Consider the following 18713-nt stretch of genomic DNA (forward strand, 5'->3'; position numbering starts at 1 on the left):
AATGGAGATCATTATAAAATTAATGCATTTTCATTTGTCCCTGTCTGTATGCATGCAGACACTAAGCAAGATCATTTGTTTGAAGATAAGTGCTAACTTCATTATGTCATGAACAAACCAGTTTTGTGTGTTCCCTTCCTTCTCCCCTCTCAGTTTTCTTTAAGAATGGGAAAATGAGATTGAAGTTTTAAACCAATTCTTAGCTGTTTAATCCCAGTGATATGTGAATTGAGCCAAGGACTTGTCTGAAAACAGAGCTAAGTACTTCATTGTAGGATGAGAGCTCAGAAAATTTCAGAAATAAAACCTGGCAAGTTTTGAAGAGTGTTATCTCATGAAAAGGAAAGTAAATATCTGTGTAATTTGGTGAGAATAATACATATTGTTAAATTTATCACTATAATAAATACAATATATGGATCTATTTATGATGTTTGACTTTAGAAATCAGTTTTTCCTCATTTTTTGTGTGTTTGATACAAAGCAATGGAGTTAGTTATAAGGAGATATGTTCATACTTTGACATGTTATTTTGTATCAAACCCACATTTCATTTTAAAGCAGATTATTTTTAAAAAATCACTTTAACTGCAAACAAACGCTTCTGTGTGTTTATGTGTGTAAAGTGCCATAAAGTTGTCAAGTCACAGCTGACCTAAGGTGGCTCCAGCAAGATGTTTTCAAGGCAAGTGAGGAGCAGACTTTGTCATTGTTTTTCTTTACAGATTCTTCTCTAGTGGTCTCCCATCCAAATATCAGGGTCTTCCCACGTATGCAGAAAAATACAGCTTTGTAAAAGTAGGTGGATCCAGGAACAGAAAATGTTGAGGGCATCTGAGAGAGGAAAAATGGGGTTGGGGTGGGGGAAAGTGCTGTCAAGTCACAATTGACTAAAAAAAAAAGTCACAGTTGACTGAGGGGTGGAGAAATTGGCTTGCTCAGGTACCCAAGATCTTAAATAATTCGGTTTCCAAATTGTCCTCTTTAGCAATTTCTCACAGGTGCATAATGTGTAGTGTTGTAGGTAAAGAAACGACTTCACAATACCCTTAAATGTTAGTACTCAATAAACGTTAGTGATTTTTTTTAGAAAGCCAGGGTGATTGCTGCATAAGATTTTACTGAGTCTGGAAGTAACAAAAGCTGATGCTGAAGAGACTGAAGAGTAAATGAGGACTGCTCTACATGTTTTTATTGTTGCATAACTTGTAGAAACAACAGCATGCCAGTTGCTCCAGAAGTACCTATGAACGTAAGTGAAACCTTCTAGATCACACCAGTGTCCATCCAGTTCTGCATACTGTTTCATACAGCAGCCAACAAGCTGTCCTGGAGAGCCATACAAATGGGGCATAGAGGCCAATGTCTTCTCCTGATGCTGCCTCCCAGCACTGACATTCAGAGGTTTGTTGCCTCTGTATATGGAGGTTCCTTTTGCACACCACAGCTTGTAGCCATTGATAGACTTATCCTCCATGAATCTGTCTAACCCCCTTTTAAAGTCATCTCTATGTACACTGAGTATAAATTCCAAAGTTTAATCACTCATTGAATAAAGAGGCATTTCCTTTAGTCTGTACTGAATGTGGCACTTAGGGTTGCCAGCTATGGGTTGGGAAAGGCCTGGAGATTTTGGGGGTGGAGCCTGTGGAGGGCAGGGTTTGGGGAGGGGTAATTGCTTGGCAAGGTACAATGCCATATAATCCACCTTCCAAAGCAGCCATTTTCTCCGGGGGAACTGAACTCTGTGGTCTGGAGATCAATTGTAATACTGGTAGATCTCCTGAGCCCACCTGGAGGTTGGTGCCTTACTTGTAATGTATAATGTAGTTCACTGTATAGATTGCCCCAATATCTGGAGATTCTCCCTGCTGCTGCCAAGAATCTGTTGGTGCTGTGGAACTTTGCATGTGTTGCTGATGAACCACATGATGTTTCTCATGTTAGGGTCACAGCAATACATAAGCAAAAGCATAAACAGACTTAATGCAGTTGTTCCACTTATGTAAGATTTTTGTGTGATACTTAGTGCTTCCCTCCCCGTATGTTATATTGCCCAGAAATTGGTTGGGCAAAGTCTCTTGCAAGCAGAAGCAAGTATCTATGTATTTTTGAAGGAGATAGGTTTGGCTTGCATGATTGTCTGATTCTCTCACTCTTGCTATGGTCTATAAAATATACTTGCTTAAACAAGCTCTGTACACTAGGATTTATCCTAACTTTCCCCCCTATTGTACAAGAAGCCAGCGCTAGCACAATATCTACAATCCTGTGAGCACTTCCTAAATTTGTTCTAACTGAAAAAAGAATAACGTGAAAGAGCAAAGGAAAAATGAGAATTTATTTATTTATTCATTCAGTTTATACTCCGCCCTCCCCGTGCAGGTGGGCTCAGGGCGGCTTACACAACATTTCATAGAAATACAATTAAAACCTATATAAGCATATAACATATAGTACAAATAACAATCAATTAAAACACAGTTAAAATGCTGGAACATTATCAAATAAAACAAGCGCAAACATTATTTCTAATATGGCTTAGGTGACTGTATGATTACCATAACTTTCATACCAGCTCAGTTCGCTCACTTATTGTGTGGAGGGTACAGGCTAGAGACAACGATGGTAGGCTGGGGCACAGGCTGGAGGTGAAGGTAAGATGGTAAAGACAAGGCACAGGGACACTCCTCGGTGTATGATGCAGCTTCTTAGTCAAACGCCTGTTGGGAGAGCTCCATTTTGCAGGCCCTGTGGAACTGTAAAAGGTCTTGCAGGGCCCTGATCTCTTCTGGGAGCTCATTCCACCAGGATGAAGCCACCACCGAGAAGGCCCTGGGCCTGGTTGTCACCAGTCTGGCATCCTTGGGGCCTGGAAAGGCCAACCGATTTTGTGTCCCTGAATGCAGTACTCTCCAGGTAACGTGGGGAAAGGTGATCCCTCAGGTGTGCTGGTCATGATTAAAGAAATTAAGAGAAAGAAACTGACAGGAAGGAGAGAGGATAGGGAAATAACAGGAGAAACAAAAATAGTATAAATGATTGTTGAGGACCGAGGCTCCCAGAGAACACACTCCCCTGATTATTTCTGTGATGTCTATATGGTGTACTAAGGATAGAAAGTTCTAAAGTTGCCACAAAATTTAGCGTCCTCACAAAATAGCTGCTCAGTGTTGTCCTAATTTACTTTATCTGCATATCAACTGTAAGGGTTTGGGAGGAATAGGTTTAAGCAGACCTATCAATAGTTTAGACAGAGGCTGGAAAACCATCTATTGGGGATATTGTAGTTGCGGACAGCCTTCAGTGGCAGTGGGCAACCTGGACAAGATGATCTTGGAGAGTCCTTCTGTAACATTAGGTGGAAAAGGGAAAGCAAATCTGCCCTTAAAACAAAAATATTGAATTTTTATCTTACATGACAAAACATTTTGGAATAAATCTACCAGAACTAGTAGAGAGCCTTGTAGAAATCAGGTACTTGACAGAACAGAAGGAGATAGAGTTGCCAGGTCTCCTTGCTATGATGACAGGGGGATTTGGGGGGGGGGGTCCAGGATGTCGCTAACATGATGACATCACCCAGAAGTGGCATCATGGTGTTGGCAATGCTGTGTGACAGCGCTCTGGTTTAAGGTCAAAACTCTATGGTTTTAGGCCAAATTTTCCATAGAGTTTTGCCCTCAAACCAGAGCATTGTGTGTGAAGTCCCCAATGTGATGATGTCACTTTTGGGTGATGTCATCATGTCAGGGATGGCACACCCAGACATGGCTGTATGTGGGCACGGTTTCCCCTGCCAGCCAGCTCACTGTCAGTGGTCAGAAGTCCCGAAAAGCAAGGGAACCCCTGAAAAGCAGGGAACCCCCCGCTGGGACCTGGGGACTGGCAATCCTAGAAGGAGACTGAGTTAGAAAGCTGGGAATTCAGACAACTAAACTTGGGTCTTATTGACAGTGCTCAAAATGCACATTTTTATACTGTCCATTGTGTCCCCAATATTCTCTTTGGCCATACTCAGTTTGTAAGGCCTGGCAGTCTGCTGGGCTGAGCTGGGCCTAACTGGGCTGTGGCCTAATCTCAGTCTCTCTGAGAGATGTTGAACCCATTGTGATATGAGAATTCTGAAGGAAGTGGAACAAATACTGACAAACAGTAACAATGGTGCTACAAAAGAGCCTGGGAATTGTAGCATGACACAGTATAGACCTGTGCCCTATACTGTTTTCCCTGCTTTTGTACTTGAGAGAAGACAGTAGAGTAAGAGTTGGAAGCAAAATACAAAGTGCCTACACAAACAACTGGCAATGTAGTAGGCCTGTTCTGCATTGAGGTGCTTGCTGAGAGAGACTTGAACATATTGGGACACCCAGACAACATTCTGCTGAGGACTAAGAAGGAAGAAATCCATTGGAAGGCTGTAGGTGCTGGAGACAGTAGTTGAATACAGGTTGCTAGAGTGAAGCCCAGGCTTCATTAAACAGCTTTGCCTTTGGAAAGAGTCTCCTGCTGACTAGTGCACATATAATGTTTGTGTGTGTCCATAAGGATATAATTAGAAATGAGGGAAAAACACGGTTCTGCTTGCTTTTAACTCACTTGGTCAGTCGGTTGTAGGGTTCCCAGTCCCCAGGTCCCAGTGGGAGTTCCTCCCCCTTTTGAGGGCTTTGATCTGCTGCCAACCATCTAACCAGTGGGGAAATCCCACCCCCAAACAGGGAATTTTCTGTGTGATGTCCTCAATGTGGTTACATCACCAAGAAGTGACATCATCACATCGCTGACATTGGGGGATGACACTCTAGTTTTTGGGCAACACTCTATGGTTTTTGCTTTCAAAACCATAGAGTTTGCCCAAAAATTAGAGCGTCACCCTGAAGTCGATGGTGTGATTATGTCACTTGACATCATCATGCTGCGTGTGCTTTGCGCATGTGACAGAAGATCCCAGAAAGGAACTGGTAGCCCCCTGCCGGCAGCCAGGTAGGACCTGGCAACCCTAGTCAGTTGTTAATCTCTTTATTATTGTTTTAAATTTTATTAAACAGTTAAAGAACACTACTAGAAGAATAGCATAAGAGAGATTGTATAAAAATTTAACATATAAAACAGTGCTAAACTAATATTGGAGTGAACAAGAGCTACGCAGGGCTCTTTTTGTAGCAGGTACTCATTTGCATATTAAGTGGCACACCCCTAATGTAGCCAATCCTCCAAGAGTTTACAGTAGCCCCTGGAAGAAGAGCTCTGTAAGCTCTTGGAGGATTGGCTACATTAGGGGTGTGTGGCCTAATATGCAAAGGAGTTCCTGCTACAAAAAGAGCCCAAAGTGTTTACAACAGTGGATATAATTTAACAGTAAAAAGCCACAAAGAAGAACAAGCCACATGAACTGAGTCCATCAATAGTAGAGGATCTACTAGAGAAGGTAGTTATTAGAAAAGGTCAGTATGCGAAATATAGGTAATTACCGGAAACCAGGCTGAGAAAAGTGGTGATGTAGGAATCTTCATCTGGCTTTGAATATCTCAGAATTTTTGTCTAGGATACAAGACTCTTTGACATTTTCTAGCCATTCTGGAATAGTTGGTGGCGCTGCATTTTTCCATTTGCAGGCAATAACAGCTTTCGCTGCTTCACAAAGCTTAGTTATTAATAATTTGTGATGACACAGAATTTTACAACTAATCCATGAGCCTAGTAGTACGAAGTTAGCTCTGAAAGGGATGGTTTCCTTAGTTATCTTGCAGAAATAGTTGTGTATTTGCCACCAAAACCTCCATAAGAGGGGACAGTCCCCCAATGGCTATAATTACCGATACCCCCACAGCCTTTCCAACATAATGAAGAGTTGTCAGGAGAGATATTATTAAGTTTTAAAGGATAATAGTACCACCTTGCAATTATCATAAATGACACAGCTTTAATGGACAAGTTTGCGGAGCAGAGACTGGGAGTGTGCCAAATGGATTCCCAGCTGTCTGTAGATAAAGGTATGGTGTTTTCTTTTTCCCATTGGTCAACATATTTAGGTGGTGAAGTTGACAATGTGGATATTAGAATGTTGTGAATTTTGGATAGAATGCCCTTAGGAAGATCAGTTAGAGTAGACGCTAATTGTTCAAACTCTTTTAAGCTTTCTATTTAGTTCTCTACGGATATGCTGTTGTTGTAACAAATGCTGCAACTGAAGGTATTCAAACCAGGGCCAGGGCCTTTCGATCCCTTTATTTTTCATGCCCATTTTACTATTTTGTACCAGAATGGGGGGGGGGAAGCATCTATCCGAAACTGCTAGTACAAGACCAAGCTCTCTGAAGCATTGGCTTGTACCATCTAAGAATGTATCACCACATATACTACCTTTGCTAGCTCACACACCTCATGCAGCACTTTGGGACACTTCATTCACAGCTACACTCTCATCTGCACCTGCTGATGAACCTTTAGTGTTTAACTGATGCAAATACACTTACTGCTGCACAAGGAATGCTCTCATATGCCCCTTCATTTGCCGATAATCAGGAAGAAATTGGGGACACTCACACTGTTGCTGGAGATGCTGAAAGCAATATGTCCAAGCCAACTATCTTTGATGGTGGAGTGTGAGGTCAGAAGGGTGTTATGAAACCAGCTTCCAAATTAGACAACACTTTTGAACATTTTCATTGCAATGGCCAATGCTATATGGGAGGGGAGAATCTGCAAAAATTGTTTACCCCATGAGTGGAAATGTCCTTCAGTTCACTAAAGAGCCCTTTAGATCCAGCAGAGTACGTCAATCAGTAGGTAAAGCAGACCATGTTAGAAATGGTTTCTTTAATGATATGACAGAATTCTACTAAAATGGGTCTATCAAATCTGCAAGACAATTAATTGTATCAACCTGTAAGACAAAAAGTGAAAGAAACAGTGCAAACTTGCAAGCACACTGCTTCTTAGTCAAGTTCAAATGCCTTGTTTCAGTTTATCTGTAGAATGTAATGTGTTTGGAGGAAACCTGTCTTTTTCATGGGGCAGTCAGTAATTTGTTTTGAAAATTATAGCATTGAATGATGCATTACAGTTCTAAAGACTTTTCTTATGTTGTATCCATTCATATACTAATAGAAAGTTCTTCTGTATGACTTTTACTAAGTTATTAGCGTATATTAGAATCCCTTGCAAGAAAAGCCTCTTTAAAACAGCTTTGGGGAAGGGAGATTCATCACAAGAACAGTGCTTGATAGTTGGCTGTCTAAAAAGCCGTCTAAATCTCTGGCTTTTTGGAAAGCCTCATGTATATAGCTGTTTTTGCCTTTTTTCCATCATCAGCCTGTGTGCCCATATTATCGGTTCCATGAACATTTCTGTCTTGTATATCAAAGCTTTGCAGAGTATTTATCATTTTTAATTAAATCTTTTAAAAATACAGGCATATTTATATTATTATGGGGTATCTTTAAATTCTTGAATTTAAAGAGTAAAGGTACAAGGCTCTCCTTAAATAGCCAAATTTGTGACCTGAGGCAAAGTGGTCATGTGGTCACTGGTTCCCAGGAAGTTTGAAACGAATACAATACTAGCACAGGGCAATACAAAAGAAATTTGGATATGATGGTTGGCAGGGAGTGACACCTCTTGGGTAATGGGGTAAAATAAAGGAAAGGGCGCAGGTATCCAATCACATTGCTGGTCTGGTGCTTCACATTAATAATCGGGTGCTATGCGGAGACGTTATCTGGATGGGAGGCAGGAAGCCTTAATCACTGTTATTGTCTTCAGCTTTGTTTGGGAACAGCTTAGAGAGGGTAAGGTGCTGCGTGGTGGAGAGGAGATTCCTTCATGGCTGCTTACAGGAACATCTGTCCTCTGTCAAGGCATGTCTTCCCTCTCTAACCTGCTACTGCTTCTGTGTTCATGGTATCCATGGCTGATGGACTCCATCACAGTCCTTGTGCTGGTGCAGGGTTGCAGGGGCAGAAGTCTTCTGTAGTCTCTGGGTCCTATCCGACTTGCATGCTTCTTGGGCACAAGGTTTCCCTTTGCCACAGTGTACATTCCAAAGTCCAGCATCAGGCACTTCACATGGGCCACCGTTCTGTCCATTGCCCTGGCACACACTTCTTCACAGTCCAGTAAAGCAGTGATTATTAAAAGAGTCTTTAATCATGCTATCTGAAATGTCTGCATGGCAACACAGTTCACACAGTAAAATCCAGTTGGAAAGTGCATTGAAAGTGGATTGAAAATGGATTATTTAGTGTGTATGATTGCAACCCCAGTGTCTTGCCAGCCCAGGGCTCTATTTTGTGTGCCCTATTATATTCTTTCCTACTTGTGAAAAGCACACCAGTAAGGGAAGAACATCTGCCATTGTGGATTCATCACACACTCGGAATCCCTTCCTGTTCCCTTGATATAAGAGAGAAGGAAGACTGTTGTTTTCCTCACATATATGTAAACTGGCAAATTGTGTATGTGCATTTTTCATTCAAACCAGGATTATACACATGAATCAAAATTTTTGAGTCCTTGTTTGCAAGTCATAAACAAACTACAGTTTGTCTGTTTTGATATAATGGCAACCCAAATTGCTGCAGAACTGCATAGGCAGGAAAATAAGGTTTACATGAACATTCCTGAAACTCTTTAAAGGCTGATTCATATAGTGGGAAACCATGGTATGCCATCATCAGAACCATATCAAAGATTCATGCTTCAGGGATCATTTGTCTAGGAAACTGTTCCAAGGCTCTTTTTGTAGCAGGAACTCCTTTGCATATTAGGCGACACACCCCTAATGTAGCCAATTCTCCAAGAATTTACAGTAGCCCCTGTAAAGAAGAGCTCTGTAAGCTCTTGGAGGATTGGCTACATTCGAGGTGTGTTGCCTAATATGCAAAGGAGTTCCTGCTACAAAAAGAGCCCTTTCCTAAAAACAATTAAGTGTACACTACATACTTTATGAGTATAAATAATGAATTAATTCTGCAAAGTATTGCAGAGTTAAAATCACATTGCATTTGCTCTTCGTTATTGACAAATGAGGTGGTGATAGTGGTGAGATTAGGATTGTTCTGGCCACAGAGACAACTCTGCTTGATGAGGTGGTTACTGCAGTGACAGCTTTGACTCTTTGGAGGAGCAGTGGCACCACACATTTAACTAGCAACCTCCCTTGCCTACATCACAGTCTGAAACCCTTGAGCAGCAATACGACATGCTTACCTACTGTATCACCAGCCATTGGAACAGTGCCATTGGCACTTACTGGGCATGAGCCAGAGGAGGCTGCAGTTGATAATCTCTCCATTCCAGGTTCAGAAAAAGTCCTAGAGTTGTGATCCAGCATGGACTGGCTTGACCACACACAAAATTTTTGGTGGAACAATGGAAGTGCTTTGCAAAATGGTGTGATGTGCCGCCATTAGACTCATGGCCCAGGGGTTGCATACTCCTCCTCTAATTGATTGTTGTGAATAGTGTCCATCAATCAAGCAGCATTTTGCTTAATATCTTCTTTGTTGGTTTCTATTAATTCTCTTGTGATTCTTCAAAATGTTTAGTGCAGGGGTGTCAATCCTACAGCCTGCGGGCCGGAAGCAGCCTGTCCATGGCTTTGATCAGACCCGTGGCTCTCTTCTCCACCCCCACCCCTCCCCTGCCTGTCCCTTACCCTTCCAAGGGAGATTGGGGTTGCCGAACTTTGCAGCTGGCTGGGCCTTGTCTTCGCCTGTTTCTCCTCCAGCAGGAAGCTCCTCTGGACTAAAGCACAAAAAAAGCTGCAAAGAAAATGTGGAATAGATTTTCCTTCAAGGTCTCTGGGCCCAGATAGGCTACTCTGGGACTGGAATGACAGCCCCCAGAGTAGAATGGTGGTCCCTGGGAGTAGCAGCTGCATTCTGGGAATGGAATTCAGCTCTGGAGGCTGTCATTCCAGTCCCAGAGTAGTGTATCTGGGCCCAGAAACCTTAATGGAAAATCCATTTCACATTTTCTTTGCAACTTTTTTGAGCTGCAATGTATTACAATGAAGTGGAGCTCAAGTAGTTTCAGTTTCCAGTGTTTGTATGCCACTGTAGTTGTCCTCTTGCAAATAAAGGGCTGTTTGGAGCCAGCTTGTCTCTGCTGAATGGGCCAGAGAACGGGTGCCTGAGTGAGTACTCTGACTTGGGAACCCCCAGTGAAAGGGGAGCCCCTGCCTCTCTGAGCGAACCCACAGTGAAAGGGGAGCCACTGCCTCTCTGAGCAGACCTGGAGGTGGGGGTAGAAGCTTGCAATGCCCAGCCATTACATGTTTTCCTAGGCTCAGAACATTTTTTTATTCTTAGTTTTAATTTTTGGTTTCTGCTGTGATCCTTGTGCTTTATCTTGATGTTTTATTTTAAAATTTGCATTGCCAAATCCCACAATCCCCCCAACTTTCCAATATAGGTAGGCATCTTTTAAGGGCAGGGCGGGGGGAAGGTTTGGGAGGTGTCAGTTATCAAAGACTGTTAAATAAACAAAATATGGCAAGAGTGTTACTGTTTTAAACATGTTTGTATTTTGGTAAAAACCCTTTAATTGTGTTTGTTGGTCTTCTTTATAAAGTTAATATCTTCGCTACTTGGCATTACATTTTATGACAGACATGGCATGGCCTGACAAAGTGCCATTTATGTCAGATCCAGCCCTCATAACAAATGAATGTGACACCCCTGGTTTAGTGTGATTGGAGCACTGTCCAATCGGATCTAAAATAATCAGTTGTTTCTGGGTATGTTTGTTTGGAGTGATTGGATTTCTTAGTGTCTTTACACTTATGGCTGCTCCTTTGGGGTGAGTGCACAGCCAGTAAATTTAATTACAGTTCCTAGGGGACAATATAATAGTGCACGCGCCTGGGGTACCTTCAGTGTACATGTACCATCATTATGAGTTAGGAGAGAACTCTTACGAAACTGATGTATTTTTCAAGCACATACATTCAGGCTTAGTTCTAGACAGCTGTGTACATGGGCAGGGGAGAAGCCTGCATATACTCAGAACAGTTTTGAAAATGTTTACTGCAGCCCGTTATCCAGCTGAAGAGACAAGCTGGTTTTAAATGAAAAGTGGCTTTCCTAACCTGTTGCAATATTAAGCTTCAAAATAACTCCAGCTGGGCACAAGCCTTCCCCACTGGGATTTACAGCTGTCTAGGATTAGAGCCTTGGTGCTCAGAATGTATATCCATTAGCATTGCAGTTCTGTTTTATACAACTAGAATCATGTTGAAACAAATGCCTCATTTGGCAACTATTTGGATGCTCTTGGGGATTGTGGATAAATGTCACTATAGGACAATGTTCCAGTCAGCAGCATTTTTGAAAATTGACAAGCAGTTTTGAATGAATCATGCCTTTGTGTCCGAACCATGTGTTTGTGTTGTGCTTCAGTAAAGGGAAGCTAAGTGTTAAGCAATATGAGAGATTGCGTCCTTAGCCACTTTGAGCTAAGCACACTTGTCCCTCCTACATGCTTTGCTACAGTGTCTTGGTTTGGCACCATAAGGAAGCAAAGACAATAATCAGTTTGGCAATTTGTTGTGGATTTATATAACTAGTTCATTTTGAAGGTGGCAGCTTCTGTCCCTCCCCCCTCCCCCAATATAAAACAGCAATATAAAACAGCTATGCAGGATAGTTATATGGAAAGGCAACAGAGAACTGGTAGGCCCAAAAAGATAGACAATGTAGAGAAAGCATTATAGTGAAAACTGGACTAAATTCCTTCAGTGCTTTAGAAAATTTTCAATTTATTTGGATAGTGCAGTTTCTGAAGCACAGCAGATGTGATGTCAGTACACATTCACTGCATTGGGGAGTGGGGAATCACTTTCACACCTAGAATGAGATGAATAGTGCCATCCTAAGCAGAGGAACACTCTTCTGTGGTGCATCACATTGGTTGGGGAAAAATCACCCCACATTGGTTTACCTAGAACTACGGCTTCTTAACTGTAGAATCTATAAAAAGATTGTTCCTGAATTTTAATTTTAAGAATTGTTTGTTTTCTCCATTATATTTAGATTCTCTGCTGGTTCTTTATGGTGGTTTCATTGTGGACTCTTATATTTTATTGCTGGTTTTATTTGGTATATGGTGGGTTTTAATCATTACAGTTTTATTAATAGTGTCTATTTTAATAATTGTTGGAAGCTGCCTTGTGAATGCTGTGCCAAGAAGCAGGATATAAGTATTTTATTAACCAGAATGTCTGTCTTCAACCTTGAGAATGCTTTGGGAGCTTTTAATTTTTCTGCCAATCCTAAAGGAATTCTCCAAAACTTTTAATCCTATCATTGTAGTATTTACTCCAATGCAAGACTAGTCACCCCCCCATGGGCCATAAAAAAGAGGGGGTCATATTACATTCACGTACGATGTATATAACATTTTTAGTGAGGTTGTCTTACATTCAGAGGCACCTTCCTTTTAAGTAAACATGTTTTATATGCCTGGTTGCATTCCTATACGTATGCAACAAATCCCGTACCGCAATGGCCATTATACCATATGTGTGTATAAGCAAGATAGCATCACTGTTGCAGTATTACTGTGCTCAGCTGGAATAATAGATCCTTGTAAAAACTGGAAGAAAACAATCTTGGGGGGGATTGAAAAAGCAGAACAATTGGGGGGGGAATTGTTCTATAATTTATATAATTCATATGTTCAAATATAAAATAAGTATTTCAAAGCTAAATTTGAGCACTGTTCTGTTCACCATATGTTTGAGTTTTAATTTCTTAATTATCTGCCTTTGCAGAACCCATAGCTAATCAAGGCCAATCCTCTATCCCAGTGCAAGGCTATCCATACATCAGCTCCTCTTTTCTTTATTATTAGAATTAGGTTATGGTCACACACACTAAATCATCCACTTTGAATCCACTTTCAGTGCGCTTACCAACTGGATTTTACTGTGTGAACTGGCAAGATCCAGCTGAAAAGTGCATTGAAAGTGGATTCAAAGTGGATTATTTGGTGTGTGTGACTGCAGCCTTATTTTATCCTGCTTTTGTCTAACACTCGAAAGTGGTTTAGAAAATGAGACAAACATAAAAATACAATTTGCAAAAAACATCTACCTGCCGCAGTAGGACCCCCAGTACAAACGTCAAGCAGATAATGAGCCATAGGAACTGCCCAAACTAGTGATGGTTCTGTTAGTATGACACACATGGCCACAGGCTGCCACTAGTTCTAGCTATGCCCAGGCTTACATTACTTGTAGAAAGGGATGGGCCAGTGCTTAGTCCAGGTCTTATGTTCCCGGTTTCTTCAGTAGTTATTCCACAGAAACCAGATTATGGGCTAGAAGAATCTGAGAAGAGGCTAAATTTATGCCAAAAATACCTACAGAATAGACAACAGTGAGAGTGTGTGTGTGGAGAGAGAGAATGGGACTTAAGCATGATAAACAACCAAAAAGAATAAGAAAATAAAAAAGAATTTCTTTTTCTTCTTCTTTCTTTTCACATTCTTCTCGATTCTTTCTTTGTATTTTCTTATTCTTTTTGAACTTTTAATCTTTGTTAAAAAAATTCAATAAATATATATATATATTTAAAATATGATAAACAACCTGACTGGGTTGAACTCCATGTAAAGTATGATACGATTCCTTCTCATTATAAACATGTTAGATGTTATAATAAAGAATAAGGTATACAACATTATTGTTTTTCTTTAATCTTGTACAGATCTGACAGTATATTCCATTTTGTTGTAATGTCTTTACTTTTAATTCCGTTTACAGTATCCAAAACAAGCTGTTTTAGGGGTAATTGTTGAAATGAATTTTAGTTTTAAAGCCCTAGACAGTTAAAATATTTGCTTATTTAATAAAAAAATTCTGCCTGTCAACCTAAAAACAGTTTTCAAGGTACCTTACAATATTAATTTAAACTATAGCAAATCATCAAGAAAACAAAATATTTAAAATAACAATTGCAAAAATAGCCCACAATAAGACATTAAAATAACCTTAGCTAGAAAGAGCAAGGGTTAAAATATCATATATGTGTGTGTGTGTGTGTGCATGCACGCATGGTTATTAGTTCACATGCATTAGTATATATAGAACACATTTTATTTATATTTCCAGTTAAAACAGAGCCAATGAGCAGCAGTGAGATTGCTACTACTACAGCAGACGGATCTTTAGACAGTTTCTCAGGATCAGGTAAGGAAAAAGGACATAAAAATAAAGAAAAATATTTTAATTGTTATTCAGTGAATTTTTATGTATCCCTTTGTTCGCTCTTGCCACTTTTTAGTTGGCAAATCTGTTTCAAAATTAAATTGCATTTTACACACACTGTCTGACTGGTCTAAGGACTGTAGAAATAAACTGAACACACACTGTCTATAATTTTTTTTCTGTATTTTTTTGCCATTCTTTGTTGAAATATTGCTGGCATTTTACAAGAACTGTTTAGATCTAGTTCTTAAATAAACCCATCGTTATTCATGTGAAAAAAGATATTTTGGTTTCTGATGCATTGTTGTGAGTACAGATAGATACAATAATAATCATCTCTGGGTTTTTTTTAAATAAAGGTTTAAAAGTCACATGTATTTTTACCCATGTACTAACTATAATATTTTAATTAAAATAATCAAGATTTTTCTTTTAAAAAATTAACTTCTCCAGGTATTACAGGTGGAATTTTCTTAGTGAATATATGTATAGCACTCTGTCAGCAGTACCCAGAGGAAATTTCTGTTGCAAATGTGCATGACCTAGACCCCCCCTCCCATAGCTCTGTCATGAAAAAGCAAAATGTGTTTGGGCAGAACTCAATAGGAGTGCTTTCAAATAAACCTCAAGATTCTAAAATAACCTTAGAAAATGATGTTGGCTGAGCAAAGACTTCTCCTGGTAACTTTTGGCTTATTGCATCTTTTCCTGCATCCAAAGTCACACAGTGTCATTGAAAGGACAAAGAATATTCCCCATCAAGTGACTTGTGTCTTTTATCATAGAGAAAGAAAGAGATGTCACTAGTTAGAACATAACCATATACTGAATGAAAGATGGCCATGATGTAAAGCAGCTCATTTGTTAACAGTTAACCATTCATAAAGTACATAATCTGTTTCAGAAGGGGAATGTAGAATGACAAAGAAAGAATTAAATGTTGGTTAAATGTGGACAAAAATGAGATAGATTGTTAAAAGGACCTTTAAGTATGACAAATTTTATGAATGGTCCCTTAGGACCATTTAAAAATGGCTAATTCGTAATAAAGATATTGAAAATTGTTGTGCTAGCCTGAATTCAAGTAAAGTATTACTTGGCACTAATTTAATTTAATTAAACTTTGTTAAATTTTGAAAGTTCCCTTAGTAAAAATAATATTTAGATTAGATGTGTGTGTGTTTACACTTCCATATGCTTTCTTTCTTCCTTCATGCAGCAATTGGAAGCAGTGGCTTCAGCCCAAGACAAACTCACCAGTTTTCCCCGCCACAGATATACCCTTCCAAGTAAGATGTCTGTTTCATTAAAAAAATAAAAAAGAAGTAAAGTAAAACCTCATTTATAATTATAATTGAATCCATCTGTAAAATCAAAATTGAAATCACTTTACCCTTGAGAGAGACTGAAGTATGAAACAATCTGAAAATGTATTTTAGACATAGAAAATTGGTTAATTAATTAATTAGTGTTGCTCAGTGGCCAAGGGATTTGGTTTAACCAAAATGATTGTATGTTTCTATCTAATGCAAAGGCTTTCCTGTTTTCTGTCATTGTGCAACAAATAGCAGACCATACCCACATATTCTTCCTACTCCTTCTTCACAAACTATGGCTGCATACGGGCAGACTCAGTTTACTACAGGGATGCAGCAAGCCACAGCTTATTCATCATACCCCCAGCCTGGACAGCCATATGGAATTCCATCATATGGTGAGTAAAGTTATTTGAAAGAGAAACAAATATTTGTGAAGTTTTGTTGGACTGAGAAGTTACTTTGCTGCTGGTAATAGATGTGATGAGAGAAATACTTTCTAGCAGTGCCTAATTATCAAGTTACTATGATATGGCATAAATATTTTAGAAGACAGCTTAGGTAGTAGTCATTATTACAGGATTTTAGAAACATGTCCCTGAATGTGCTGTGTGTCTTCTTTTATGTGTCTTCCTATCCTAGTATATGTAACATGTTGTCTAGTGTTATATATAAGCCCTACCAAATATTGTGTCAAATAGAACATGTCATATGATCAGCATAAGGCTCATGAACAAAGATCAATGCATTTGTCTTTTACTATGTCCTGAATTTTTTATTCCAACCAACCAACCAACCAACAAAAACTGAGTACAAATTTGCCTTGACTTGGATAACCCAAGCAAGCCCTCAGAAGCTAAGCAGGGCTGATCCTGGCAAGTATTTGGATGGGAGACCTCCAAGGATTACCAGAGCCAGGATGCAGAGGCAGGCAATAAGAAGCCACCTCACTGAACATCCTTACCTCCCAGCCCTGCTAGGGGTCACCAGAAGTTAGCTATGACTTCCAGAAATGCACATACACACGTATACACACACACACACGTAAAATACTCACCAAAAACAAAACAAACCCCCCAAAAAACGGTACTGGCACAACTCAGGACTCCTGCCCTAAAGGTTTTGATCTGCCTCTCTTCTGATCTTACCTTCCTTTACTAATCACGGGACATTTTACAAAAACTCACAAGCATATACATGTGCTGGTTGTAAAAAAATACATGCTTTGTCCTGAATTGCTCTGGCTGTTATTAGGTATTTAAAAATTGCTTCCAAAACACAAAGAGTAGACTTCAGACAAATTATGCACTTTGAAGTTCCTTTGATTTCCATGACAGATATTTGAAACCAATAGAACTTCCAAGTACTTTATTTTGGCTGGATTTTGTTTGTACTGCAGGCAAAGTGCAATCCAATTAAACAAAATTTAAAACAATAAATGATAAAGGTAACAGTAGCACCTCTAATCTACAATTGGAAACACATAAAAACTCCATAATAGTACGTCCTGAATTTTGTATTCAAACCAACCAACTAACTAACCAACCAACAAAAAACCCCTGAGTACAAATTTAAAAACAGAAGGATAATGACACCAGGCCCTCACAAAGGTCAAGAGAGGCCGGGCCACTTCCATTTCTGAGGGCCCCCCCCAGTAAATGAAAAAATAAAGAAGTGTGAAAACAATTATACAAAATTAGTAGTATTATATTTTAAATGTTTAATATAATAGGAAGAATAATATTGTAAGACTTTGTAATAAATGATCTTCGACGTGGTCTCTGTACTTCACACCCATGGGATCTAGTGCGCACGCGCTGGATCGATCGGTGCTGTAGCAAGCACTTTTAACGGATTTTCGCGCCCAGACCTCGGGCATGCACAGGAACCCCACCACGCATGCCCAGAGGGGTGGGCGCAGACATCCCGCCAGTTCCTTTCTTACCGCCACGTTGGAAAGACCTTTTTCTTCGTCGGTCTGATCGGTTCGCGTGTTTTGGCTTTCTGCCTCACGGCTCTTTGGATTTTTCCTCAGTTTATTCTTTTTCTTCGTTGTTCTTTCAAAAACTTTTTTAAAAACCCGTTTATTTTCTTCTGAGGGGGAGATTGCCGCTATACCTCAGTCGGGGCCTTCGGGCTACCCCCCCACCCTTCTTTCTTTTTCATTTTGGTTTTTATGGAGAAGAAGTGGGGCTTTTTTAATAGGTGCAAGGGTTGCGGTAATAAAGTTGCTCCTCCTGACCGTCATACCCTTTGCAGACTTTGTCTCGGAGAGTCTCATCGACCCGAATCCTGTCGCCACTGTGCTCGCTTTTCAAACCAGACCCAAAAAGACCAAGCTGTGCGCCTTAAACTGGCCCTGCTAGAATTGGCTCTACATCCTTCCTCAGTGATGGACAACGAGAAACCATCGACATCAACAGCTCCGGCATCGAAAGCGCAATCCTCCGCTTCCACGCCGGTGAAAAAGAAATCCAGGCCAAGTAAGGAGCAAAAGTCCGCAAAGAAGGGCTCTTCCAAACCCCTTAAGGCGGCAAAGAAGGGGAAAGTAGCGGTGTCTGCACTGGGTGATGCCCCTAAAGTGCCTCCTGCTCCAACGACTGTATCGATACCGGAGGCCCAAGTCCCTCCACCGATACCGACCATCCATGTCTTGGACTCCCCTGTCCACCAAATGGAGCGTCCTTACTCTGACATCGAAACGGTAGAGCTCTTAAGTCATCAAATGGATGCAGAGCCTTCTCTGTCTCCTTCCCTGTCGTCGACATTGACTGTATCGGAAGCTCCTGATATCGATCCACGTCGGCACCGATATGCTTCATACGACACGCAGCGTCACCCTCCACGTCTGCACAGTCAATCTGTCGATATCAACATTCGAGATTATACGGGCTCCTCTCAAAGACATGCTGCCGCTTTGTCTCCGAGACGTCCACGGTCCAGAAGTCGATCCCCGCGAGTCTTCTTACCCCCGCCACCACCTCTGTCTTCGGATCAACGACAGATGAGGTATCTGTATGGGGCTTATCCACCATCCTTGCCATGGCTGACTCGGGCGAGCTATTCCGACTGGGATCGATATTCATCCCACTCTGCTCATAGATCGAGATCGCCCCACAGGTCGAGACCTTCAGCATCTCTCTCTCGTCCTCCTGCAGACAATCCTGCCCAGCATAACTTGGATC

General features: G+C 40.5%; 1 protein-coding gene across 13 annotated transcripts in view; it reads left to right on the forward strand.

The window, feature by feature from the left end:
• Nucleotides 1–18713, forward strand: part of EYA1 (EYA transcriptional coactivator and phosphatase 1) — a 132282-nt gene that overhangs the window by 16172 nt on the left and 97397 nt on the right. For 9 of the 13 annotated variants that reach the window (XM_015423876.1, XM_015423880.1, XM_015423881.1 and 6 more), the window contains 3 exons: nt 14117–14194; nt 15432–15501; nt 15781–15926. In XM_015423876.1, the coding sequence (XP_015279362.1) occupies nt 14117–14194; nt 15432–15501; nt 15781–15926 (294 nt within the window). The remainder of the gene's footprint in view (nt 1–14116; nt 14195–15431; nt 15502–15780; nt 15927–18713) is intronic. The other 4 variants (XM_015423879.1, XM_015423885.1, XM_015423888.1 and 1 more) reach the window with 1 other exon arrangement.

This window comes from Gekko japonicus, unplaced genomic scaffold, assembly GCF_001447785.1.
Source record: "Gekko japonicus isolate JY-2015 unplaced genomic scaffold, Gekko_japonicus_V1.1 scaffold289, whole genome shotgun sequence".
In the NCBI taxonomy this organism is placed as follows: Eukaryota; Metazoa; Chordata; class Lepidosauria; order Squamata; family Gekkonidae; genus Gekko; species Gekko japonicus.